This window comes from Prionailurus bengalensis, chromosome D4 (genome assembly GCF_016509475.1).
Source record: "Prionailurus bengalensis isolate Pbe53 chromosome D4, Fcat_Pben_1.1_paternal_pri, whole genome shotgun sequence".
In the NCBI taxonomy this organism is placed as follows: domain Eukaryota; kingdom Metazoa; phylum Chordata; class Mammalia; order Carnivora; family Felidae; genus Prionailurus; species Prionailurus bengalensis.
Genome location: NC_057359.1, coordinates 2,111,468 through 2,138,855, shown reverse-complemented (window position 1 = coordinate 2,138,855; position 27,388 = coordinate 2,111,468). Strand labels below are relative to the sequence as shown.

The window sequence follows — 27,388 nt, the reverse complement described above, 5'->3', positions numbered from 1 at the left end:
GTTGGAGTAAACTGGGAGCCGGAAGTTGAGTGGCTTCTCATTGGCTGAGCTATGCCTGCCTCTCATTGGCTAGGCTGTACTGGTGAGGAAGGAACCTTCCTCCCTCCTGCTGGGGTAGTACAGTAGCATCCACCTGTGAGCTCCTTCTCTTCTTGTTGGGTCTACAAGTAACAACCAGTGTTTGGCATGGGCACTCCCAATGCCCACCTCCTGACTCCCATCTTATTTTATTTTATTTTTTTTAAGTTTATTTTTTTTGAGAGAGAGGGAGCACGAGTCGGGGAGGGGCAGAGAGCTAGAGGGAGGGGAGAGAACCCCAAGCAGGCTCCATGTTGTCAGCACAGAGCCCAGTGCAGGGCTCGAACTCAAAAACTATAAGATCATGACCCAAACTGAAACCAAGAGTTGACACTCAACCAACTGAGCTACCCAGGTGCCCTGGACTCCATTCCAAATGAGGTTTCCTTTTGTTTATTTTCACAGTGTGGGGAAGTGTCTATTGTTGCATTTCCTGCTTTGGGCCTGAGTCCTCCCTTTTCTGGTATCAGGCCCACTTCACCTGCTTTCCAAGGATTTGTGTGTGCCTGGCACACCATTACCCTTCCATCATGGTTAAACTTTCTGTTTTGATTGAGCCTCTTGAATATTCAGCCATGTTTTCTTTTGTTCATCAATCTGATCATCTTTTTATTCTAACAAAGTGAGTTAAGCCATTTATATTGAACAGTGTAACTTACGTGCCTGATCTCAACTTTTGTTTTATGTCACATTTAGGGTGTGATGTGGCCCATCACTGAGCTCCTTTCTCTGAATATGTTTTCCCATTTTTACATGTTTTTAGGTAGTGGTGATATCTTATGTTATTTAGAAAGGTTTGTATTTTTGTGGGGGTGGTTACCTTTGTCTTAATACTTTCTGTCTCCATTTTCTCTGTTCAATCCTATGTATTATTTTGTTGGCTTTAAATGATACCACTTACCTCCCATGGCAATCGGTGAACTTATTCTACTTTGATACTTCGCCTTTGTCTTCCCACTTTTGAAGATCCATTATTCCCACCTTTTTGAGAACATGCAACATTTACACACCTTTTCCTTGTCTCCTTTTTTTTTTTTTTCTTTTTTTAATTCTTTGACCCATAGTGTACTATACGTAGTAGCCACACCAGTTCTGGTGACATTTTCCCTGTATCTTGTGATCTGGTGGGACCCATTCTCTAGTAGATCCCCAAGGAAGTCTCGTGGATGCATCCTTGTGCAGATCCCAGTGGGCCTGACACTGCTTTTCTGTAGCCTGGAGGCTTGAAGGATGGCCTGGATGGGCCTTAAATCCCTGGCTCATACTTGTCTTGAATTTTGTGAAAATATTATTTCACTGTGTATGTGTCTGTTGAAAAGTCTACTCCGACCTTGATTTTTCCTTGTTAGACACTTGGGACTTTTAAATCAAAGACCCATACGATTTTTGAAATATTTAAAGGGTAGTAGTTTTGTTGTGAGATGTCTATGGTGACTGGAGTTGAATTTTCCAGGAACATATGTACTCTTTCAGTATATGGATTCAGGTTTTATTTGCAGAAAGTTTCATTGTACATGAGTTTTAAGTATTCGTCTGTTAATTGTTTGCTTTTCCTGCAGGAGCTTCACTTGTCTTTTTACTAGGTCGTCTTTGCCTGTCTTCTTGGACACCTGCTCTTGGATGCATCTTAACTCTTTATTCCGTCTTTGTTCTCCTGCCCATTTTCCTTCTTCCCTTTAGTGTCCTTATGGGTCCAGTAGAATGTATTCTCCCTTAGGCATATTGCGATTCTTAAGATAATTTTTTCTTCATAATCTTTCCTGAATTAATTTAACTCTTATTTCACATCTTGGCTTTTTGTCCATTTCGGTCTGAGTGTAAAATGTCTGATTCAGGGTGTTCTTTCATGTCTGCACATGCTTATTTTATGATAATTTGATTCATGTTGGGGTGTGGCTACCGGTATCTTGGTTCCTAGTTGTTCTTTGGGGAATCAGCCAAAAAGTTTTGCTTCTCACTTACTTTCTCTTCCTTCTAATGACTTTGAATGTTGCCTGCTATTTTCTGCACATTGTGAAGTTTTTGTGTTTTCTTGGCCAGTAGGAATAGGTATCTTTATGTAAGTTGAACAGAATACAAAGTCCGGAGAGGGTTCCATGTGTAAATGCCTGTGGAAAGATGTCCTTTTATTTTTAAAAAAAAATTTTTTTTTTCAACGTTTATTTATTTTTGGGACAGAGAGAGACAGAGCATGAACGGGGGAGGGGCAGAGAGAGAGGGAGACACAGAATCGGAAGCAGGCTCCAGGCTCTGAGCCATCAGCACAGAGCCTGACGCTGGGCTCGAACTCACGGACCGCGAGATCGTGACCTGGCTGAAGTCGGACGCTCAACCGACTGCGCCACCCAGGCGCCCCAAGATGTCCTTTTAAAACAGTAGGTGAAGGCTTTTTTCCAAGATGGCGGAGCAGCATAGACGTTCTCAGCTTGTCTCATCCCGGAAATGCAGCCAGATCAACACCAAACCATTTTGCACACCTAGGAAATTTTATCTGAGGATTAACACAACAATCTGCATGACTTGAGCCACAGAACTTGGCAGGTATGTGAGGTGGAGAGGTGAACTGGTAGAGAAAAATCCTTGGAGGGTAAGGAGCTGTTTTTGCAAAGAGAGGGCAGAGAAAGGGAAAGGGGGAGAGTGCGGCACACCAGGATCGTGCAGGAAAAGCACTCCCCTGAAAGTAGCTGGCGAGAAAGAGAAAGAGTGGAAACTCTTACAAAGGATTGAACAATAAATCTGTTCCCCAAAGACATTCATGGGAAGAAAGGAGAGGGTCTCACTACCATTAGGATTCTATAAACGGTGGAGCATAGAGTTGGAAATTCTGGGGCTCAATATCTGGCAGTGCTCTGGTGAGGAATGAATCTCCAGGAGCAGGCAGTGAGGTCCAAGGGGTCTGTGGGCCACATGAGAAGCTGTTCCCCTGCTTGGAGTGCATTTGGTAGAGGCCATACAGCCTCCCCACAGGCAAAAGTCCCAGCCGACCCTAGAGAGCAGCCATGTTTGCTGGTATTGGGACAAAGGTGCCACAGTGTGGTGAAACCTGATGCTGGCTGTGTGTTGTGATCTGTCACAATCTCTCAACCTCTTGCTGCAGTGTGATTGCTGAACATTTTCTGGGGCAAGCTGGCACCCGGCCATTGCTCAGCGAGACCCTCCCCCAGAGTGTCAGGGGGCATCCAAGCCTTAGGGTTCTCTGAAGTGAGGGGTTTGGAGATACAGCCCCATCTGAGCTAAAACTTGGAAGGGAGGGGCACCTGGCAGGCTGACAGCTTGAACACGGACAGGATAGAAGTGGGGAGCGGACAGAAGCCTGAGACAAAGCAGGGGGCTTGATTACCAGTCGGTGAGAGCACAAAGTTCTTGTGCCAGAGGCTAGGAAGCTAGGTGAAGCCATTTCCACCCCACCCCACCCCACTCACATGCACGCACACACACATACACATGTACATCACGCTGATCCACCTCAGTAAGCTAAGCAGTGACATCTAATGGAGCATGGAGCCATTACACCAAACCCCGCCCAACTGTACCCTCCAGGCACATCCCCCTAGAAGACCAGCACAAGTCACTCTGCCTGCTTAGTGTACAGACTATAGAGTGCTTCATAGTTTTATTTCTAGGGAAACTGGATGGAACTTCATTTGGGTTTCAATCTGTTTGCTGGTTCATCTTTTGTTTCTTTTGTTTCTTTTTGCTCCTGTCTTTGTTTAAATTTTTTTTCTCCTTTTTCTTGGATACAGAAAGAGAAAATTTTATTTTTCTTTTCTTTTTTTCTTTTTTAAAGTTCTTTTTACTGTGTTTTTTATTTTTTCTAAATTTTAAAATTCTATTTCACTTTCTTCATTTTATTCTATTTTATTATATATATTTTTTAATTTTTAAACTTTTTCTTACCTTTTCTTTTAATTTTCTTTTTTTTATTTCCCTTTTTTTCTCTATTACATCAAGCTCCTTTCAACAACCAGACTAAAACACACCTAGGATCTAGCTTCCATTATTTGATTTTTTGTGTTGTTTTTAATTTTTAGTTTTTAATTTTTATTTATTTTATTAACTTTTTTTCTTCTTCCAAAATGACAAAATGAAGGAATTCGCCCAAAAAATAGAACAGGAAGAAATGACAATCAACACAAATATAAGATGTCTGAACTAGAATTTAGAATCACGATAATAAGAATACTAGGTGGGGTTGAAAAAAGCATAGAATCGCTTACTGCAGAGGTAAAAGAAGTAAAATCTAGTCAGGACAAAATTTAAAATGCTGTAACTGAGATACAATCTCAAATAGATGCCATGGTGGCAAGGATGGACAAATCAGGGCAGAGAATCAGCAATATAGAAGACAAAATTCTGGAGAATAATGAAGCAGAAAAAAAAGGGAAACTAAGGCAAAAGAGCACAATATAAGAATTAGAGAACTCAGTGACTCATTAAAAAGGAGTAACATCTGAATCATAGGAGTCCCAGAAGATGGAGAGAGAAAAAGGATAGAAGGTTTATGTTAGAATTATAGCAGAAAACTTTCCTAATCTGGTGAAAGACACAGACATCAAAATCCAAGAAGCACAGAGAACTTCCACTAGATTCAACAAACATTGACCATCAACAAGGCATATCATAGTCAAATTCACAAAAAACACAGACAAGGAAAGAATTATGAAAGCAGCAAGGGGAAAAAATCCTTAACCTATAAGGGAAGACAGATCAGGTTCACAGCAGACCTACACACAGAAACTTAGAAGGTCAAAAAGGAGTGGCAGGATATATTCAGTGTGCTTAATCGGAGAAATATGCAGTCAAGAATTCTTTATCCAGCAAGGCTGGATTCATTCAAAATAGAAGGAGAAATAAAGAGTTTCCCAGACAAAAACTAAAGGAGTTTATGGCCACTAAACCAGCCCTGCAAGAAATTTTAAAAGGGACTCTGAGTGGAGAAAGATGAAACAAAACTAAAAAGACCAAAAGCAACAAAGACTAGAAAGGACCAGAGAACATCACCAAAAACTCTAACTCTACAGGCAACATAATGGCACTAAATTCATCTCTTTCAGTTCTCACTCTAAATGTCAGTGGACTAAGCGCTCCAATGAAAAGACACAGGGTAACAGAATGGGTAAGAAAACAAGATCCATCTATATGCTGTTTCCAAGAGACCCATTTTAGACCTGAAGATAACCTTCAGGTTGAAAGTAGGGGGTGGAGAACCATCTATCATTCTAATGGTCGACAAAAGAAAGCTGGAGTAGCCATGCTTCTATCAGACAATTTAGATTTTAAAATAAAGACTGTAACAAGAGATGAAGAAGGGCATTATATCATAATTAAGGGGTCTATCCACGAAGATCTAATAATTGTAAACATTTATGCCCCCAAGTGGAGGCATCCAACTATATAAATCCATTAATCACAAACATAAAGAAACTCATTGATAGTGATACCATAATAATAGGAGACTTCAACACCCCACTTACAGCAAAGGACAGATCCTGTAAGCAGAAAATCAATAAGGAAACAATGACTTTGAGTGGCACACTGGACCGGATGCACTTAATAGATAATAGAACATTTCATCCTAAAAGCACATTCTTCTCAAGTACACATGGAACATTCTTCACAGTAGATCACATACTGAGACACAAAACAGCCCTCAACAAGTACAGAAAGATCGAGATCATACCATCCGTATTTTCAGACCATAATATTATGAAACTCGAAATAAACCACAAGAAAAAGTTTGGAAAACCACGAATACCTGGAGATTCAAGAACATCCTGCTAAAGAATGAATGAGTTAACCAAGAAATTAAAGAGGAAATCAAAAACCTCTGGGATGTAGCAAAGGCAGCCATAAGAGGGAAGTATAGAGCAATCTAGGCCTTCCTAAAGAAGGAAGAAAGGTCTCAGACACACAGCCTAACCTTACACCTTAAAGGACTGGAAAAAGAATAGCAAGTAAAGCCCAAAGGCAGCAGAAGTCAGGAAATAATAAAGATTAGAGTAGAAATCAATGGTATTGAAACCAGAAAAAAAAAAAAAAAACAGATGAATGAAACCAGGAGCTGGTTCTTTGGTTCTTTGAAAGAATTAACAAAATTGATAAACCCCTATCCAGTTTGATCACAAAGAAAAAGGAAAAGACCCAAATAAATAAAATCAAGAATGAAAGAGGAGAGATCACAACCAACACAGCAGAAATACAAACAGTAATAAGAGAATATTATGAGCAATTATATGCCAATAAAATGGGCAATCTGGAAGAAATGGGAAAATTCCTAGAAACATATAAACTATCAAAACTGAAACAGGAAGGAATAGAAAATTTGAACAGACCCATAACCAGCAAAGAAATTGAATTAGTGGGGCACCTGGGTGGCTCAGTTGGTTAAGTGTCCGACTTCGGCTCAGGTCACGATCTCACAGTTTGTGGGTTCGAGCCCCATGTCAGGCTCTGTGCTGACAGCTCAGAGCCTGGAGCCTGTTTTGGGTGCTGTGTCTTCCTCTCTCTCTGCCCCTCCCCTGTTCATGCTCTGTCTCTATCTCAAAAATAAATAAACATTTAAAAAAAGTAAGAAATCAAATTAGTAATCAAAAATCTCCCAAAAAAAATGAGTCCAGGGCCAGATGTCTTTCCAGGGGAATTCTACCAAACGTTTATTTTTTTTTTTTAAGTTTTATTTTATTTATGTTGAGAGAGAAAGAGTGAGGTAGGGGCAGAGAGAAGGAGAGAAAGAATCCCAAACAGGCTCTGCACTGATGTGGGGCTTGAACTCACAAACCTTGAGATCATGACCTGAGTCAAAATCAAGAGTTGGATGCTTAACCAACTGAGCCACCCAGGTGCCCCCAAACACTTAAAGAAGAGTTAACACCTACTCTTTTGAAGCTGTTCCAAAAAACAGTAATGGAAGGAAAACTTCCAAACTCATTCTACAAGGCCAGCATTACCTTATTTCCAAAACCAGACAAAGACCCCACTAAAAAGGAGAACTACAGACCAATTCCCTCATGAACATGGATGCAAAACATCTCAACAAGATACTAGCCAGTTGGATCCATCAATACATTTAAAGGGTTATTCACCATGATCAAGTGGAATTTATTCCTGGGATGCAAGGCAATATCTGCAAATCAATCCATGAGATACATCACATTAAGGAAAGAATAAGAACCACATGATCCTCTAAATAGATGAAGAGAAAGCATTTGACAAAATACCCCATCCTTTCTTGATTAAAACCTTTAAGACAGTAGGGATAGAAGGATCATACCTCAAGATCATAAAAGCCATATGTGAAAGATTCACCGCTAATGTCATCCTCAATGGGGAGAAACTGAGAGCTTCCGCATAAAGTCACAACACTGTCCACTCTTGCCATTCTTATTCAACATAGTGTTGGAAATCCTAGCCTCAGCAATCAGACAACAACAACAAAAAATAAAAGGCATGCAAATTGGCAAGGAGGGAGTCAAAACGTTCACTCTTTGCAGAAGACATGATACTCTATGTGGAAAACCCAAAATATTCCACCAAAAAAACTGCTAGAAGTGATCCATGAATTCAGCAAAGTCGCAGGATATAAAATCAATGTACAGAAATTGGTTGCATTTCTATACACCAATAATGATGCAACAGAAAGAGATATCAAGGAACTGATTCCATTTACAATTGCACCAAAACTATAAAATACCTAGGAATGAACCTAACCAAAGAGGTGAAAAATCTGTACACTTAAAACTATAGAAAGCTTCTGAAATATATTGAAGAAGGCACCAAAAAAAAAAAAATACATTCCATGTTCATGGATTGAAAGAACAAATATTGTTAAAATGTCAAAACTACCCAAAGCAATCTACATATTCAATGCAATCCCTACCAAAATAACACCAGCATTTGTCACAGAGCTAGAACAAACAATCCTAAAATTTGTAGGGAACCAGAAAAGTCTCTGAATAAGCCAAAGCAATCCTGAAAAAGAAAACCAAAGCTGGAGGCATCATAATTCCAGATTTGAAGCTGTATTACAAAGCTGTAGTCATCAAGACAATATGGTACTGGCACAAAAACAGACACATAGATCTAAGGAACAGAATAGAGAACCCAGAATTGGATCCACAAACATATGACCAACTAATCTTTGACAAAGCAGGAAAGAATATCCAGTGGAATAAAGACAGTCTCCTCAGCAAGTGGTGCTGGGAAAACTCGACAGCCACATGCAGAAGAATGAACCTGGACCACTTTTTTACACCATACAGAAAATAAATTCAAAATGGATGAAAGACCTCAATGTAAGACCAGAAGCCATCAAAATCCTCGAGGAGAAAGCAGGCAACAACCTCTTTGACCTTGGCTGCAGCAGCTTCTTACCTGACATGTCTTTGGAGGCAAGGGAAACAAAAGCAAAAATGAACTATTTGGACCTCATCAAGATAAAAAGCTTCTGTACGGCAAAGGAAACAATCAGCAAAACTAAGAGGCAACCAATGGAATGGTTTGCAAAAACTGAGAAGATATTTGCAAATGACATATCAGATTAAGGGTTAGTATCCAAAATCTATAAAGAACGTACCAAACTCAACACCCAAAAAACAAATAATCCAGTGAAGAAATGGGCAAAAGACATGAATAGGCACTTCTCCAAAGAAGACATCCAGATGGCCAGCTGACAAAATGCTCAACATCATTCATCATCAGGGAAATACAAATCAAAACCACAATGAGATACCAGCTCACACCTGTCAGAATGGTTAAAATTAACAACTCAGGCAACAACAGATGTTGGTAAGGATGTGGAGAAATAGAAACCCTTTTGCACTGCTGGTGGGATTGCAAACTGGTACAGCCACTCTGGAAAACAGTATGGAGGTTCCTCAAAAAATGAAAAATAGAACTACCCTACGACCCAGCATTTGCACTGCTAGGTATTTATCCAGAGGATACAGGAGTGCTGTTTTGAAGGGGCACATGCACCCCAAAGCTTATAGCGGTGCTATCAACAATAACAAAGTATGGAAAAATCCCAAATGCCCATTGACAGATGAATGGATAAAGATGTGGTATATGTATGACAATGGAATATCACTCGGCAATCAAAAAGAATGAGATCTTGCCATTTGCAACAATGTGAATGGGACTAGAGTGTATTATGCTAAGCACAATTAGAGAAAGACAAATATGCCTTCACTCATGTAGAATTTAAGATACAACACAAATGAACATAAGGGAAGGGAAGCAAAAATAATATAAAAACAGAGAGGGGGAAATCCATAAGAGACTCTTAAATGCAGAGAACAAACAGGGCTGCTGGAGGGTTTGTGGGTGGGAGGATGGGCTAAATGGGCAAGGGGCAATAAGGAGGACACTTGCAGGGAGGAGCACTGGGTGTTATGTGTCGGCGATGAATCACTGGATTCTGCTCCTGAAACCATTGTTGCACCTAATGCTAATTAAAAAAAAATAAATTAAAAAAAAATAAGACATAGGTGAAGGAGAAGCTATTTGAGAAACTGAAGACTTGGTCAGGAAGAGAAAACAAGTTATTCCCATGTCATTCAGTAGAAATATATTTAGAATAATTAAAAACTAATGCAGAAGGCAAGAGTATAAAGGTATCTGGAAATACACAAATGGTTTTGAGTCAAGAAAAATTACACAGGTTTGATTTACCTAAAAGTCTGTTCAGATTACCAAAACATCTGAACCAGAGAATAATATTAAGATCCATGAAAAGTCGTGAGTAAACACTGTATCTTCTTTAACAAAGCACCGATAGCAGATGATATGAAGCATAGAGTGTAGGTGAAAAAAACAGCACAAATGGTCAATAATACGTAATTACTAACTGGTAAGTGACATTAGGATGAGGCTTTTCAAAAATTTGAGGAAAGAAAGTTAAAAATAGGAAAAAAAGGTTGAGGCTTTTTTTTTTCACTTATTAGGTGAGCAAACATTTTCAAAGATTAGCATTGTAATGAGTTGGATGAGAAAAAGGTATTTTTTGTACATGCATAAGAACATAGATTGAGCTCTTTTCAAAAAATTTTTTAAGTTTATCTTGTGAAAAGAGAGAGCGAGAGCACACATGTGAGCAGGGTGAGGGGCAGAGAGAGAGGAGAGAGAGAATTCCAAGCAGGCTTTGTGCACTGTCGGCCCAATGTGGACTTGAACCCACAAACCGTGAGATCATGACCTGAGCTGAAATCAAGAGTCGGATGTTTAACCAACTGAGCCACCCAGGTGCCCCAGATTGAGCTTTAAAAAACAAATGTTTATTTACTTTGAAAGAGAGAAAGCATGAGTGGGGAAGGGGCAGAGGGAGAGAGAGAGAGAAAGAGCCTAATCAGGCTCCACACTGAGTGTGGCTCAATCCCACCACCCTGGCATCATGACCTGAACTGAAATCAAGAGTCACATGCTCAACCGACTGAACCATCCAGGCACCCCAGGTTGATCTTTTTTGAAAAGCTTGTTGGTTTTCTTCTGCTAAAAGTCTTCAGTCTGATGCTCTTTGACCTAATAAAGCCACTCTCGGGATCTCTCAGGAGGAAATCCTCGTGTCGGTGCACAAAGCTTATGCACAGGAGTGCTCGGTGCTGCAGTGGCCAGAATTGTGAACAGCTCACATTTCCACCGCAGTGAGAGAAAGTGGAAGGTCATGGGAAGTCTCCTCTGACAAGAAATAGTTCCGGGGAGTATTACAGGCAGAAAGGCCGTCTGCAGACAGCGCCTGAGTCTCACACAGAGAAGAATCACTGAAGGTCCTGCCCGGAGGCTGCAAAGAGCGGGCGGAGGGTTCCCTCTGGAGGCTTACCTCCTGCTCGGACGTTCCTGTTTCTGGTGTGAGGAGGTGGCATTGCCTCAGCCGGGAGGCGGGCAGGCAGCTGACCTCTGCCCTGGGGTGAGGCCACGTGCTGACCGTGGCCCTTGCCTTGCAGGTGGCCTGTGCCGAGGGCTTCCTGTATGCGCTCACGGTGCCCCAGCTGCAGCTGCGGTCCAGGACTCGCGTGTTCCCGAGCAGCCCCACCAGTCTCCTCTGCTCTCCTGACTGCCAGTGGGTGTTTGCTTCAACCCAGAACTCAGACCTGGGCCCGAAGGTCAGTGGTGGGCTATGTCCCTTGCTCGGGGGGCCTGGCTTTGTGCGCATAAGGCGGTGGGTCCTGTGCCCAGGCTTGTGGATGTGTCTAGGAGGGTGGCTTCCGGTGCAGGACCAAGCCCGCCAACAGCACCGGCACCTTGACGGGATGGTCCAGGGACAGAGGAGGCATCTGAAGCAGACTGCAAGCAGATAGGAGAGGAAAGCAGAGGCATGTCAGGGACAGGCGCTGCCCCAAACCACCAGAGTCATTGATTCGGTTGTCCTGGTACACTGACCGACGCGGGACTGGTGGGCAAGGCATTTCCCGCCAGACCAGACGGGTTGGTCCCAGCGTCTGGGGGTGCACAGGTGGTTCCGGCAACCCCGTAAGACAGAGTGAGGTCACTGGGTGTGGGTCTGCGGTGCTCTTGGGTGGTTGTCAGCGGCATGGGCCATGTGATGGTGTTTCCCCAGGTGTTCCACACTCGCTCCCTGCTGTGTCTGGTGGAGGATGAGCCTCCCGTCTCCACCACTCTACCCATCTGGCTGACCTCCAGAGCCTGCTGGGCCCCTGACGAGACAGCCAGGCTGATGGTGACGCACAGAAATGACAACGGCATGCAGCTGGTCATCACCACCTACGAGCTCAGGACCAAGCAGTCACGGGAAGGGGTAGACGTCGTGGGTAAGGATCCCCGTACCAGGACTGTCACCGTTGTGCTGTGGTGCTTCAAGCACAGATTGCTCAGGTTTCCTTCGGGCCACTTTTCTTCCCTCTCAGTGAATACAGTGGCCCAACAATTGTTTTGTTGTTTGTGATCGTAGGTCCTGGCCGAGTGGCTGAGCACTTGCTGTGGGCAGGGCCCTCTCTGTGGCCCTGGAAGCCAGACAGTAACCGCTGGCCACGTAGTCTCGCCTCCTCGCTGTCTTGTCACAACTCTGACAAATGCACTCAGTCCTCAGTGTGCACAGAGGTGACTAAAAGCCACAACCATTTCTTCCTCAAGGAGCTCCTAGGCCAGCAGGCAAATAAGACCGACAGTCATCTCCTTTTCTGCCTTCTCTGTCTCCCAAACCACATGTCACTGTGCCTGGCCAGCCCTGTGGCCCTTAGCATTTTTTCTCTTATATTATGTTCATTTGTTTTCATATCATCATTTGACAATAAACTTTACTCTGAGCTTCCTAGCACCTCAGGAAAAAAGGGAAATGGGATGTGTAATATAATCCCTTGTCTGATACAAGCATGCATTCTTCAAGAGAGGTAATTTTTGGGATGCCTGGGTGGCTCGGTTGGTTGAGCGTCCAGCTTTGGCTCAGGTCGTGATCTCACAGTTCATGGGTTTGAGCCCTGCATCGGGCTCTGTGCTGACAGCTCAGAGCCTGGAGCCTGTTTCAGATTCTGTGTCTCCCTCTCTCTCTGCTCCTCCCCTGCTCATGCTCGCTCACCCTCTCTCCCTCTCTCTCTCTCAAAAATACATAAACGTTAAAAAAAAAAAAGAGAGGTAATTTTTTTTCCTGGTGCTAAACACCATAAGGAAATGATCCAATTAATTGTTTTTAAATGAGGAACGCCATACAATATAAAAGATAGTATTGTCAACAGCAGTTTTTCGCAGATGTTGTGAATGTCATAGTTCTCATGTAGCCACTTCTTACCTCACCCTGCCGTAGATGGGGAAGCACGGGGGACCCCATTCCCAGGAGGGTATGTGTGCAGATATTGTCACTTCCACATGCATATTGCCTCAAATCTTTGTAGTGCCCGTAACTAGGGTGTTGGCATCGGTGTTGGAGAGCTGGTGAACGGGAGGCTCCAGGGGGTGAACGCTTGGGTTGGGATTGAACGTAGGCGTGACCACAAAAGTGCTGCTCTTTTCAGTGCCACGCACGGCATATTCGGTGAGGCCCGTGTGCTCCGGACCCCCAGCTGCTATCACAAGATGACAGTCTGTGTGTTTTTCTTTCACAAAGTACAACAGATGGCAAGTTTCCTCCTGCCCAGCTCCATGATACCTCCTCACCTCATGAAGGGCCACGGCTCTCAGGTGATCCTGCTGGTGTCCGGGTCGGAGCTGGCGCTCTTCACCATCCACGGGGTGCAGCTGGCAGCCTTCCAGGACCACCAGAGGCCCATCACGTCCATGTGGGTGGTGAGTGTGGGCTTGCCTGTGTTGCACCCCCACCTGAAGAGCCCGTGGCCCCACCTCACCTGGCTTTTCATTTCAAGGACCAGAGCCGAGTCATCACCGCTTCCTTTGACCTCTCCCTGCGAGTCTATGTGTGGAATAAAGAAACGAAGCCTCCCGTCCTCAAGAGCTGCTATCACCTGCTTGGGGGCTCCCACAGATGGGCCAGGTAACTGCTCCCACTTTCCTTCACAGTGGCCTCACCCAGCCTGCCAGCGGCATCTGTAAGATGGCCACTGGAAAGGGTGAGACTGCGGCTTGGGTCGTAGCTCCGCCATTCCCTCACTGTCTGGGCACCCGAGGCAGGTCACCGCTCAGATGCTATTTCCTACTCTGCTAAGCATCGTGTACATTATCTCCTCTAATGTACAAAGCCACCACCTGAAGTTGGTGTTACCCACTTTTCCAGATGAAACAGAGGCTCTGGGATGTGGATACTTTGCTCACAGTCCCCCAGGGACGCGTAGTGATGCCCAGGGGGGCCCAGCACCGCCCTGCAGTCCAGCTCTCACGTGATTCCGAAACCATATACCACGTACAGGTGGTGGTGGAGTCAGTGGGACTGAGATGGTGAAAGTCCCGAAGAAGCCAGTTTTGCTTTGGGTTCTAAAAGTAGTGTTTGGAATCACTTATGTTTCTTCTTGCCACAGTGAGTTCTACAAAGTAGACAGGCCGTGAATCTTACTCCCCCGGACTGCTCATGACAAGAGCGCTGACAGCCATCAGTTACTTGGTATGAGGTCTGGGGTAAATTCGACCTCCTGGGGCAAACATCTTACCTTCGTAAATGAAAAAACACTAAGCCCAAAACCAAATATTTTAAAAACTAGATTTCTATAACCTACTTCGTTTCTGAGTTTTCACTTAGTTGTCATTCGAAGATAATTATTAAAGCAAACTCCTAATTAACACAGAAGAATCTTCATTTTTAGTAAACAACTCAACTTTCTGATAAGGTAAAGAATTAACTAGAGAGTCAACTTAAATCTTAACAACAACTGGCCTGTAAATCGGTTTTAACCCTCTCTCTTAAATTTCTAAACAAACTGTACTGGACAGCCTGATGCTCTCTGTCTTATTGTTTTTTAAAGTTGATTTATTTATTTTGAGAAAGAGAGTATGAATGAGTGGAGGAGGGGCAGTGAGAGAGAGAGAGAATCCCAAGCAGGCTCCGTGCTGTCAGCACAGAGCCTGATGCAGGACTCCATCCCATGAAATCATGAGATCATGACCTGAGGTGAAAGCAAGAGTTGGACACTCAACCGACTGAGCCACCCAGGCCCACTGCGCCCCCCGCCCCCCCCTCCACCAGACGCTCTCATTCTGAGGACTTGGCATCTTCACAGTTGCTTCTTCACTCAGGATTCCTCCTTAAATTCCTTTGAAGTTCGAGGCCACGTTCACATCTGTAGGTGCTGTATTTTTGCTAGTTAATGCCCCAGTGCTGTTACCCCTTCAGGCCCCTGCCCTCAGCGTGGGGGTCTTGCGGCCTTGTGGTGCTGAGTCTGCGAGTGACCAGAGGCCTTTGCGACAAGCCTCTCAGGTTGGGGAGGTCCCGATTTATAGGCCGCAAACACTCGGACTGTCTGTGATGGCTTCCTTCTGCAGCGGCAGGAAAGCCTCTGTCTTCTGAGGGACACACAGCACACACACTTGTCCTCATGGTCGCTGAAAGGAGGCTGGGTGGGGAGGCTGCCTGCCAGGGATTGTGCTCCCATGTCAGCCTCAAAATACACTTTTTGTCCTCCCTTTTCTGTACGCGTCTTTAAAGAATTCTCTACATCATTACTGAGTGGTTAGAACAGCCTCTCACTGAAATAACACTGTTCTCAGCTTAGCAGGCAAGTGGCACTTTTAGAAATTTCTTTTTTGCGGGGCGCCTGGGTGGCGCAGTCGGTTAAGCGTCCGACTTCAGCCAGGTCACGATCTCGCGGTCCGTGAGTTCGAGCCCCGCGTCAGGCTCTGGGCTGATGGCTCAGAGCCTGGAGCCTGTTTCCGATTCTGTGTCTCCCTCTCTCTCTGCCCCTCCCCCGTTCATGCTCTGTCTCTCTCTGTCCCAAAAATAAATAAATGTTGAAAAAAAAATTTTTTTTTAAAAATAAAAAAAAAAGAAATTTCTTTTTTGCATGTCTTTTAAAACACATACCCATGCATTACACAACACATCCATTCACTGACATGACCCTGTTCTTTCATGCTGAGCACGTAGCACTCTTAGAATCTTCTTTTTCATATGTGTTTTTACACACTGAATTACATGGATGTAGAATGGTGAATACATCCTTCACTGAAATGACACCATTCTCAATGTGACAAGTAAGTAGGACACTAAGAAATATCTTTTTAAAAATGTGCTTTAGGGGTACCTGGGTGGCTCAGTTGGTTGAGCATCTGACTTTGGCTCAGGCCACGATCTCGCAGTTGGTGGGTTTGAGCCCTGCACCAGCTGACAGCTCAGAGCCTCGAGGCTGCTTCAGATTCTGTGTCTCCCTCTGTCTCTCTGCCCCTTCCCCACTTGTGCTCTGTCTCTCTCTCTCAAAAATAAATAAATGTTGGGGCACCTGGGTGGCTCAGTGGTAAGTGTCCAATTTCGGCTCAGGTCATGATCTCACGGCTTGTGGGTTCGAGCCCCATGTTGGGCTCTGTGCTGACAGCTCGGATCCTGGAGCCTGCTTTGGATTCTGTATCTCCCTCTCTCTCTGCCCCTCCCCCACTCATGCTCCATCTCTCTCTCTCTCCCCTTCAAAATAAATAAACATTAAAAAAAAATTAAAAATAAGTAAATATTAAAAAAATTAGAAAATAAATATAAATTAAAAAATAAAAATAAAAAATGTGCTTTAATCAGGACCCTGGAATGAATCATGATAATGAATTATGCCCCATTCCTAATTGAAAACAGATTCCTCAGGAAATCCTTAGTTGAGTGGTAATTTCTCTTGGGGAGCTTCATTTGACAACAAGAAATCCTGCCATCTTGTTTCATGCTGTTCCCCATAAATTTTTTCCAGCATCTTTTGAATGCTGCAAGACATAACCAGTACTTTCTGAGAGCTTTTCAGTTTCCCAAAATGTTATCATCTGTGAATACCTACTGATTCTCTAAAGAAAACAGGGAAGACAAGTATGTTAAATATAAATTTACCAGCAACCTAGCTGCATACTCCCAGGTATCTACCCAAGAGAAATAAAACTTATGTCTACACAGAGATTTGTACATGAATGTTCTTAGCTTTATTCAACATACCCCCAAAGTGCAAATACTGTGAGTGCCCACCTGCTGGTAAATGGATAGATTCAGTCGGGAATCTGACTCCACAGTGACAGGGAACAGCTTTTTGACACGGACACTGTGGGTGAACCACAAAAACGTGCTACATGAAAGAAGCCAGATGTGTGAGACCACGTTGTGTGATTCCATTTACATGACCCTTCTAGAAAAGACGAGTCTGTAGAAACAAGGCAGACTGTAGAAACAAGGCTGCCTGGGGCTGGGCGTGGGAGGGGATTCACTGCCGACGCGCCCCACGGATCCTCTGGAGTGATGGAAATCCAAACTGGATAGTGGTGATGGTTGCACAACTCTGCACACTTACTAAAAATCAATGGACGAAAAAAGACTAAGGAATTCTCTAAAGAGAATAAGAAAGGAAGCAGATGCTGATTCAACTTTTCTTGCCAACAAACCGTGAGGACCACTGGCTGACTGACTATGCTGCCTGCTTCCTGCCCAGCCCCAGTGTAGACTATCCAACGCTGCAGTTTTCTGAGTCTGGAGATGCCACCTTGCATTCTTGATACTAATTTCTAAGTTAAGTAGAACTTCAGTTGCTACTTAAACTCAGTAAGTCAGTGTGGAATTTACTCCAAGCTAAAAGGTATTTCATAAAAGTCAGAGTGCCAGTGTTTTTAGAAGCAATCTATAGCCAGAAACAGCTTCTGCAGGAAACTCCAATCCCTTCTGTGGTTCGGTTGGTTTGGTTCTCTCACCGGCTCATTCTCTGTCATGCTCAGAGCAGCACTGTCTGGTCTTTCTAGGTGAAGAGAACACTGTAGAAAATGATGGCCCCATTAGCTCCTGCATTTATCTTTCACTGAGACTGGTCAGGAGTTGATGGGCTGATTCTCACTTCCAGGGAAATGACTCTACCCCGCCAAGATTGGATTAGATACCAGTTCTTCTCTATCAGGAGATGTTTCTAGACCAGCTGGAATCGTTGTGATTCAGGCAGCTACTGTCAGGAGGGCCCCAAGCTGTTATCCCCACTCCAGAATATGATCATCTTGCTATCTGTTAGAGTGAACACAGGTCTCAACACAGATGGGGTGCGCTGGCTGGAGACGGTCAGGACGTTGCACTCCATTCTCTGTGTAAAGGCTTAGCTACTTAACCACATGTCTCTTCCTCAAGTTAACGTGCAACCTGTCCCTTCCTTTCGCAGTGGATTCACCCATGTGGAAGGCGACAGTATGAGCATTGTAGGTGTGGAAGCCAGAAACATTGGGACGAGTATTCTGAGGTCCTATTGCTTCAAAGTGCAGCGTGGCTCAGATGACTGCATCAATTGAAGATAATCTCACTTTGGTGAAGAGCTTGTCTACATACAGACTAAATGATGACTTATCACCATTGAGACAGAAATGAGCAATTCTCAGATACCTGTTATGGACCAGGCACTGTGCTATGTGACTTTTTTTTAATCCTCACAAACCAGTTAAAGAGGTATGATGTCTCTGTTTTTCACATGAGGAACAGGACCAGTAATGGGAGAGTAACCCATTATTGGCCTGTTGTCCAGCTGCCACGCCACCTGCCTAAGCTTGTTCAGATAGTAAGTGGTAGAGAGGAGTGGATGCCAGAAGGCCCAAGTACAAGGGGCTGGGCTTGTACCATGATTATTTTGTTGTTAGATACGTAACGAAGTAAGGAAATGTTTTCCCCCCCATTCTGTTATGTGCTTTAGGCACACGTTAATAAATGGTTGTGTGGCACCATGCTGCCCAGCTCTAGGGATGCCATTCTGTGTCTTGTACAGATGGCATCCCTGGAGTTGGTCCACAGGGAGGCCCTGACTGCTTTGGTGGGTGGGTCACTGGGGTTCTCAGCTACAGGCAGCAGGGACAGAAAGCTAGCTAACTAACACCAAGAAAGCAATTTACTGGAAGGAGATAGAGAAGTGTGCCGGGTCAGTGGGGAGGCTGGAGAAACAGATCTGGAACCATAGGAAGCAGGGCCTGTTCCAGCAGCGTCTGGCCTACCGTCCCTGTTTTCCCCAACACTTCCACGCTGCTGCCACTGCATCTGTGGCACTGACACCGTCTGAAAACTTACCAGCTGCTTCTGGGGAAGGGTGACTTCAAGGCTAGGAACACCAGGATGTGAGTGTGATTTTCTGACTTTGCCGCAAGCCCCCACCATCCAGGCCGGGATGGGAGAGTCTGACCCTTTAAGCTTCAATAGAGCAGCTCCCAGTCCAGACTCACACTGTGAGAAATTCTTCAAAAGTAGGAAAAGTTCCTGAGAAACAGACAATGAGGATGAAGAGCTCGCTACCGCAGCCTGCCACTTCAGCTGTCCAGTACCGATACCCCCTTGCCCAGTACTTGCACTTCACACCCAACATAGCACCCGTGTCCCATAGAAGCCCAGACGCAGTTATTTACCCAAGAGGAGAAGATCTGTGTCCTCCCCCTTTTAAAATCTAAGGTTTGTTTTGGGATAATTCTACATTTACAGAAAAGTTGCAAAAACAGGGCAGTGGATCCCCATATATCTTTTGCTCAGCCTCCCCTCGTGTGAATACCTTACATAAGGTGGGCATTTGGAAACCCAGAGTCTTTGTCAGCTTGAAGTCAGAACTCTCTGTTTGTCCCATCACAGTCCTACCGGGTGTTCAGCGGTCCTAGTGCATCCTGCTTACAGCCATGGGGGAAGGGAGAGGAGGCAAAAAATTCGCTGAAAAACACACACACATGACACAGCAAGAAAGGAAATAGCTGTTCAGAAGATAAAGGGAAGATTCAGGTAAGTTGAGATAGAGGAGTTTTTGCTGAAGACATGGGAAAGGGGTTGGAATGTTGGCAAAAGAGGGGAGGTCCGATAAGCGAATGGTGAGGGTACAAGCCACCCGAGAGGCGTGGACATGTGATAGCTGGGGAAGCAGTGTGGTCAGTTCTTAGGGAAGGCAGCCCACCAGGGCCTCATGTGTGCTGGCAGCAGCATTAAATGGTGTCACGTCTGGGTGTGGTGGCCCTGCCCAAGGACAGCTCTGTGGTGCGGGAGGCTTAGCGAGAGAGTTGCCCTAACTCGAGCACAGGAGACTCTTGCAGAAACCATGTGTTGAGTCTGGCAGATGGGCTCCTTAGGGAAAAGCAACATCTATGAGGTGTGATGCCACAGCCTGGGGGAAACACAGGAAGTGCCTCCTGCTCCCAGGTACTGTAAATCCAAGTTCTGAGGCTTCTTTCCCTTTGAGGGCTGATGCTGCCAGGGAGCATGAAGGCCTTAGCAGCACCTCTGATTCCTGCCAGCAGGTAAATCTCAACCTTCCTCAGAGCCTCTGTTACTGCAGGTGCAACGCCCAAGATATTCTGTATAAGTACAGAAAATACTGAAAAAATTTCCCTAGTTCTTGGCCACAGGTGACATCTTAACAATTTCTAAAATATTAATTACTAACTATAATAATGCCTTTTTAAAAAGACAGTTACCACAAAGACAGTCACTCTTAAAATTCACTTTTATTTTTTAAAGTTTATTTTTATTTATTTTGAGAGAGAGAGGAAGAGAGAGAGAATCGCAAGCCGGCTCCATGCTGTCAGTGCAGAGTCTGACACAAGGCTTGGACACACAAACTGTGAGATCATGACCTGAGCTGAAACCAAGAGTCAGGTGCTTAACTGATTGAGCCACCCAGGCACCCCTAAAATTCACTTTTAAGTAATTGATGGGTTAAGTAGAAAGTACAAAATAACAAAATAAGAATGGAAGATAGTTTTCTTAACTGGATAAAGGGGATACAAAAGAGCAAATATGCTTAATGATGAGTAGTCAGAAATGTTTCCACTGATGCTAGAAACAAGGTAAGTGTGACATTGATCACCACCATAATTAAGTATTGCCCTACAGGGGGAGGAGTCAACATGGTGGAGAAGTAGGGGGACCCAAAGTTCCCTTGTCCCTCAAACATAGCAGTATTGAGGCCAGAAGACTTGGAATTCCAGGCTACAGAGTGACAAAAACATCTCCAGGGGCCCATGAGGATAGCTTGGCAGGCCATAGGTGCATGACTGTGAATTGGGAGAGAGAAAATGGACAGTGTAGGCATGGAGGGGAGGAATCCCCTTCGGTGGAGAGACAAAAGGAAGAGACTGTGTAGGATTGTATTTGGACAAAAGAAAAACGTCCAGACCATAGACTAGGGAACAGAAAAAAACAGAGAAGGAACAAATTCCTAACACAATCCAGGGTTGCAGGGCTTTCTCTGGACTGGGGTCTGCTGCCCTACATACGTGCCCTGGGGGAAGGGGGAGGCAGAGCCCAGCCCTGGGCTCAGTAGCCAGCTCAGAGGTACAGTCAGAGAGAGGAGTCCTGTCCCTTGAGTGCTGTGGGAAGAAGGTATATAGCCTCCAAGGACAAAAGACCCTGCAGGTGCCCACCAGCCAGAAGCCCTTTGTCATCTGGCTGGGTGGAGTGGCACGACCTCAGAACTGGGGCTTGTGGAGTGGGATCCCTTAAGACATCAGGGTTTGAATCCCAGCCGAGTGCGTGGGAGGTGTGGGAGACTGTGGAGTGGGACAAACTGGCCTGTTTGTGCCCCCGCAGCACTGTGAGAACAACCTGAACAGAGTGGTCTGGGACACCCAGTCCGGGAAGGAGAGACTGGGGTTTCACCATTTTTCTCCCCATCCAACAAGGTGGGGCTTCAGGGAAGGGACAGCAGGCCCACAGTGGAGGCGGGACTCACCTCTACAAATTGTGCCCCTCCATGCCTGGTAACTGCGTATCTACAAGAGCAGGATTGATGCTGACAAATCAGACAGCCTCTCCTCCAGACCAGCACAGCCACCGACTCCAAGGCACTGTCATATATTGGTCCAGTGGTTTTGCATTTTCTGATATTATTGGTCAATTCTTATTATAGATTATATACATATATATTATTATTATATGTATACACATATATGTATGTGTGTGTGTACATATATATGTGTATATATGTATATGTATGTGTATATATACACACGCACACATTTTTTCCTCATTTCTTTCTTCCTCATTTCTTCCCTTCTCTTTTCTGGTTGTCCGTTTGTTTAAGCAGAACACTTCTAATCTAGTCTTTTTACACGTATTCTGTATCTCCTTTATTTTCCTCTCTCTCTCTGGATTAAACCATGTAGTTTCTCTGATTCTCTGCCTGGTCAATTTTTTTTTCTTTTCTTTTCCTCACCACCATCATTTCTCTCTTTCTATGGGATAAGGCTTCTTCCACCACCACCCCCCCTTTAAAAATTTTTTTTTTAATTTTTTTTTCAACGTTTATTTATTTTTGGGACAGAGAGAGACAGAGCATGAACGGGGGAGGGGCAGAGAGAGAGGGAGACACAGAATCGGAAACAGGCTCCAGGCTCTGAGCCATCAGCCCAGAGCCTGACGTGGGGCTCGAACTCATGGACAGCGAGATCGTGACCTGGCTGAAGTCGGACGCTTAACCGACTGCGCCACCCAGGCGCCCCACACCCCCCCTTTTAAAATTTTTCCAGGGTTACTTCAATGAACAAGTCAAACCACAACTGGTGGAAGATCCAAACTGCCACTATGAGTAAGAAGAGAAAGCAACCAGAGTCACAACAACAGAGAGCACGCAACACATTCCAAAAACACCTCCTGAAGGGTCAGGCCCTGGACAGTGTATGACCCCTTTTTAATATAGTAGTGCTTGTAGGTGCAGGACACATAACAAGCTATTAAAACACATGAAGGATAGAAAACTAGCCCAAATGACAAAACGTAACTCTCACTAAAAATTCCAGGAAGAAATGGCAGCTAGAGAATTGCTCAAAACAGATAAAAACAATATAACTGATCAAGAATTTAGAATAATAGTCATAAGATTAATAGCTGGGCTTGAAAAAGCATAGAAGACAGCAGAAAATCTATTGCTGCAGAGATCAAGGAGCTAAGGCATAGTCATGACAAATTAAGAAATGTTGTAAATGAGGTGCAAAATAAACAATGCAATGACAGCAAGGATGGAGGAATCAGAGGGGAGAATAAGTGAAATAGAAGATGAAGTATGGAAAATGATGAAGCTGAGAAAAAGATAAGAAAATGCTAGACCATGAAGGGAGAATTAGAGAACTAACTGATTCAGTGAAATGTAATAATACCCATATCATAGGAGTTCAGAAGAAGAAGGAGAGAGAGAAAGGGGCAAAAGGTTTACTTGAACAAATTATAGTTGGGAACTAACCTAATCTGGGTAAGGGAGCATCAATCCAAATCCAGGAGGCACAGAGAATTCTTCAGAATCAACAAAAATAGGTCTTCAACATGGCATAACATAGCTAAACTGGCAAAAACAAAGATAAAGAGAATTCTGGAAGCACTTGGGGAAAAACAGGCCTTAACCTATAAGGATAGACACATAAAGGTAGTAGCAGACCTGTCCACTGAAACTTGGCAAGCCAGAAGGGACTGCCAGGAAATATTCAATGTGCTGAATAGGAAAAATATACAGCCAAGAATCCTTTATCCAGCAAGGCCATCATTTAGAATAGAAGGAGAGATTAAGGCTTTCCCAGACAAGAACTGAAGGAGTTCATGACCACTAAACCAGCCTTGCAAGAGATCCTAAAGGACACTCTGAGTGGAATGCTGTAAAGACTACAAAGGACCAGAGACATCACCACAAACATGAAACCCACAGATAACACAGTGACATTAAGTCCCTATCGTTCAGTAATAACTTTGAATGTGCATGGACTCAATGCTCCAATCAAAAAACATAGGGTATCAGAATGGATTAAAAAAAAAATCCATCTATATGCTGTCTACAAGAGACTCATTTTAGACCTGAGGACACCTTCAGACTGAAGTAAGGGGATGAAACACCATCTATCATTCTATTAGAAGTCAAAAGAATGCTGGAGTAGGCATACTTATATCAGACAAACTAGGTTTTAAACTGAAGACTGTAACAAGAGATGAAGAAGGGCATTATATCATAGTTACGGGGTCTATCCATCAAGAAGAGCTAACAACTGTAAATGTTTATGCCCCCAACTTGAGAGCACCCAAATATATAAATCAATTAATCACAAACAAGTAATCTTATTGATAAGAATACAGTAATTGTAGGTGACTTTAATACTCCACTTACAACAATGGACAGATCCTGTAGGCAGGAAATCAATAAAGAAACAATGGCCTTGAATGGTACACTGGACCAGATGGACTTGATAGATATATTCAGAACCTTTCATCCAAGAGCAGCCAAATACACATTCTTGAGTGCACATGGAACATTCTCCAAGATAGATCACATACTGGGTCACAAAAAATGAAAATGAAAACATGACAGTCCAAACCCTTTGGGATGCAGCAAAGGCAGTGCTAAGAGGTAAATACGTTGCAATCCAGGCCTATCTCAAGAAATAAGAAAAATCCCAAATACAAACCTAGCCTCACACCTAAGGGAATTAGTAGCAGAGCAGCAAAGAAAGCCCAAGGCCAACAGGAGAAGAGAAATAATAAAGATTAGAGCAGAAATAATATAGAATTAAAAAAAAGTATAACAGAGCAATGAATCTAAGAGGTTTTTTTTGAAAGAATAAACAAACTGGATAAACCCCTAGCTAGACTTCTCAAAGAGAAAAGAGAGAGAACCCAAATAGATAAAATCATGAATGAAAGAAGAGAGATCACAACTAATGCCACAGAAATGCAAACAATTATTGAATATGAAAAATTATATGCCAACAAACTGGACAACCTGGAAGAAATGGACAAATTCCTAGGTGCACACACACTACCAAAACTCAAACGGGAAGAAATAGAAAATTTGAACTAAATCAGTTATCAAAAATCTCCCAACAAATAAGAGTCCTGGTCCAGATGACTTTCCAGGGGAATTCTACCAGACATTTACAGCAGAGTTAATACATTCTTCTCAAGCTGTTCCAAAAACTAGAACTGGAAGGAAAGTTTCTGGACTCATTCTATGAAGCCAGTATTACCTTGATTCCCAAACCAGACAGAGATACCACTAAAAAGAATTATCCCTGATGAATATGGATGTGAAAATTCCCAACAAGATACTAGCAACTCAAATTCAACAGCACATAAAAAGAATTATTAACCGTGATCAAGTGAGATTCATTCCTGGGCTGCAGAGCTGGTTCAACATTCACAAATCAATCAGTGTGATACATCACATTAACAGAAGAAAGGATAAGAACCATGTGATCCTGTCAACAGATGCAGAAAAAGCATTTGACAAAATACAGCATCCTTTTTAAGTAAAAACCCTCAAGAAAGTCGGGATAGAAGGAACATACCTTAACATCATAAAAGCCACATATGAAAAGGCCACAGCCAATATCATCCTTAATGGGGAAAAACTGGGACCTCTCCCCCTGAGATCAGGAACATGACAGGGATGTCCACTCTCACTGCTGTTGTTTAACATAGTGTTGGAAGTCCTAGCCTCAACAGTCAAAAAATGAAATAAAAGGCATCCAAATTGCCAAAGAAGTTAAACTTTCACTTTTCACAGATGACACGATACTCTACATGGAAAACCCGAAAGACTCCACCAAAAAACTGCTAGAACTGATACATGAATTCAGCAAAGTTGCAGGATGTAAGATCAATGTACAGAATTCAGTTGCATTTCTATACACCAATAATGAAGTGACAGAGAAATCAAGAAATTGATCCCATTTAAAATTGCACCAAGAACCTTAAAATCCCTAGAAATAAACCTAACCAAAGTTGCAAAAGATCTGTATGCTGAAAACTTTAGAAAACTTATGAAAGAAATTGAAGAAGACACACAGAAATGGAAAAACATTCCATGCTCATGGATTGGAAGAAAAAATATTGTTTAAATGTCAACACTGCCCAAAGCAATCTACACATTCAATGCAATCCCAATCAAAATTGCACCGGCATTCTTCTCAGAGCTAGAACAAACAGTCCTAAAATTTGTATGGAGCCACAAAAGACCGAAATAGCCAAGGTAATGTTGAAAAAGAAAACCAAAGTTGGAGGCATCACAGTCTTTAGCCTCTACTACAGACTTTAGCCTCTGCTACAAAGCTGTAATCATCAAGACAGTATCATATTGGCACAAAAACAGTCACATAGATCAGTGGAATAGAATAGAGAACCCAGAATTGGACCCACAAATGTATGGCCAACTAATCTTTGACAAGGCAGGAAAAAGTATGCATTGGAAAAAAGAGAGTCTCTTTAACAAATGGTGCTGGGAGAGCTGGACAACAACATGCAAAAGGATGAAACTAGACCACTTTCTTATACAATACACAAAAGTAAACTCTAAATGTGAGTCAAAACTAAATGTGAGGCAGGAAACCATCAAAAACCCTAGAGGAGAAAACAGGCAACAACTTTTTTGGCCTCAGCCGCAGCAACTTCTTACTTGACATATCTCTAAAGGAAAGGGAAATAAAAGCAAACATGAACTATTGGGACCTCATCAAGATAAAAATCTTCTGCACAGCAAAGGAAACAACAAAACTAAAAGGCAACAAATGGAATGGGAAAAGATATTTGCAAATGACATATCAGATAAAGGGTTAGTATCCAAAATCTATAAAGAATTTACCAAACTCAATACCCCAAAAACAATCCAGTGAAGAAATGGGCAGGCAGGAGACATGAATAGTCACTTTTTCAAAGAAGACATCTAGATGTCCAACAGACACATGACAAGATACTCAACATCACTTCTCATCAGAGAAATACAAATCAAAACCACCATGAGATGCCACCTCATATCTGTCAGAATGGCTAAAATTAACAACTCAGGAATGAACAGATGCTCATGGGGATGTGGAGAAATGGGAACCCTCTTGCACTGTTGGTGGGAATGCAAACTGGTGCAGCCACTCTGGAAACAGTATGGAGGTTCTTCAAAAATTAAGAATAGAATTATCCTATGACCCAGCAATAGCACTACTAGGAATTTATTCAAAGGATGCAGGAGTGCTGATTCATAGGGGCACATGTACTCCATTGTTTATAGCAGCACTATCAACGATAATCAAAGTATGGAAAGAGCCCAAATGTCCATCAACTGAAGAATGGCTAAGAAGATGTGATTTATATGTACAACGGAATACTACTTAACAATGAGAAATAATGCAATCTTGCCATTAGCAACAACGTGGATGGAACTGGAGGGTATTATGGTAAGTGAAATAAGTCAGTCAGAGAGAGACAGATATATATTTTCACTCATATATGGAATTTGAGAAACTTAACAGAAGACCATGGGGGAAGGGAAGGGGGAAATAGTTTCAGAGAGGGAGGTAAACCATAAGAGACTCTTAAATACAGAGAACAAACTGAGGGTTGATGGAGGGGCAAGGGAGAGGGAAATGGGTGATGGGCATTGAGGAGGGCACTTGTTGAGATGGGCACTGGTTGTTGTATGTAAACAATGAATCATGGGAATCTACTTCTGAATCCGAGAGTATACACTGTATGTTAGGTAACTTGACGATAAATTGTATTAAAAAAAAAAAAGTATTGCCCTGGAGGTGCTGGTTAATTGTAAAAATTTTTTTTAATTTTTTTTCAACGTTTTTTATTTATTTTTGGGACAGAGAGAGACAGAGCATGAACGGGGGAGGGGCAGAGAGAGAGAGGGAGACACAGAATCGGAAACAGGCTCCAGGCTCCGAGCCATCAGCCCAGAGCCCGACGTGGGGCTCGAACTCACGGACCGCGAGATCGTGACCTGGCTGAAGTCGGACGCTTAACCGACTGCGCCACCCAGACGCCCCTGTAAAATTT

At 43.4% G+C, this 27,388-nt stretch overlaps 1 protein-coding gene across 2 annotated transcripts in view; it reads left to right on the top strand.

The window, feature by feature from the left end:
• LOC122475061 (F-box/WD repeat-containing protein 12-like) overlaps positions 1–18,339 on the top strand; it is a 46,674-nt gene extending 28,335 nt beyond the window's left edge. For both annotated transcript variants that reach the window (XM_043566711.1, XM_043566710.1), the window contains exons 6-10: positions 11,016–11,174; positions 11,630–11,840; positions 13,130–13,308; positions 13,386–13,513; positions 17,787–18,339. In XM_043566711.1, the coding sequence (XP_043422646.1) occupies positions 11,016–11,174; positions 11,630–11,840; positions 13,130–13,308; positions 13,386–13,513; positions 17,787–17,913 (804 nt within the window). In that variant the 3' untranslated portion in view covers positions 17,914–18,339. The remainder of the gene's footprint in view (positions 1–11,015; positions 11,175–11,629; positions 11,841–13,129; positions 13,309–13,385; positions 13,514–17,786) is intronic.
• The last annotated feature ends 9,049 nt before the right edge of the window (positions 18,340–27,388 follow it).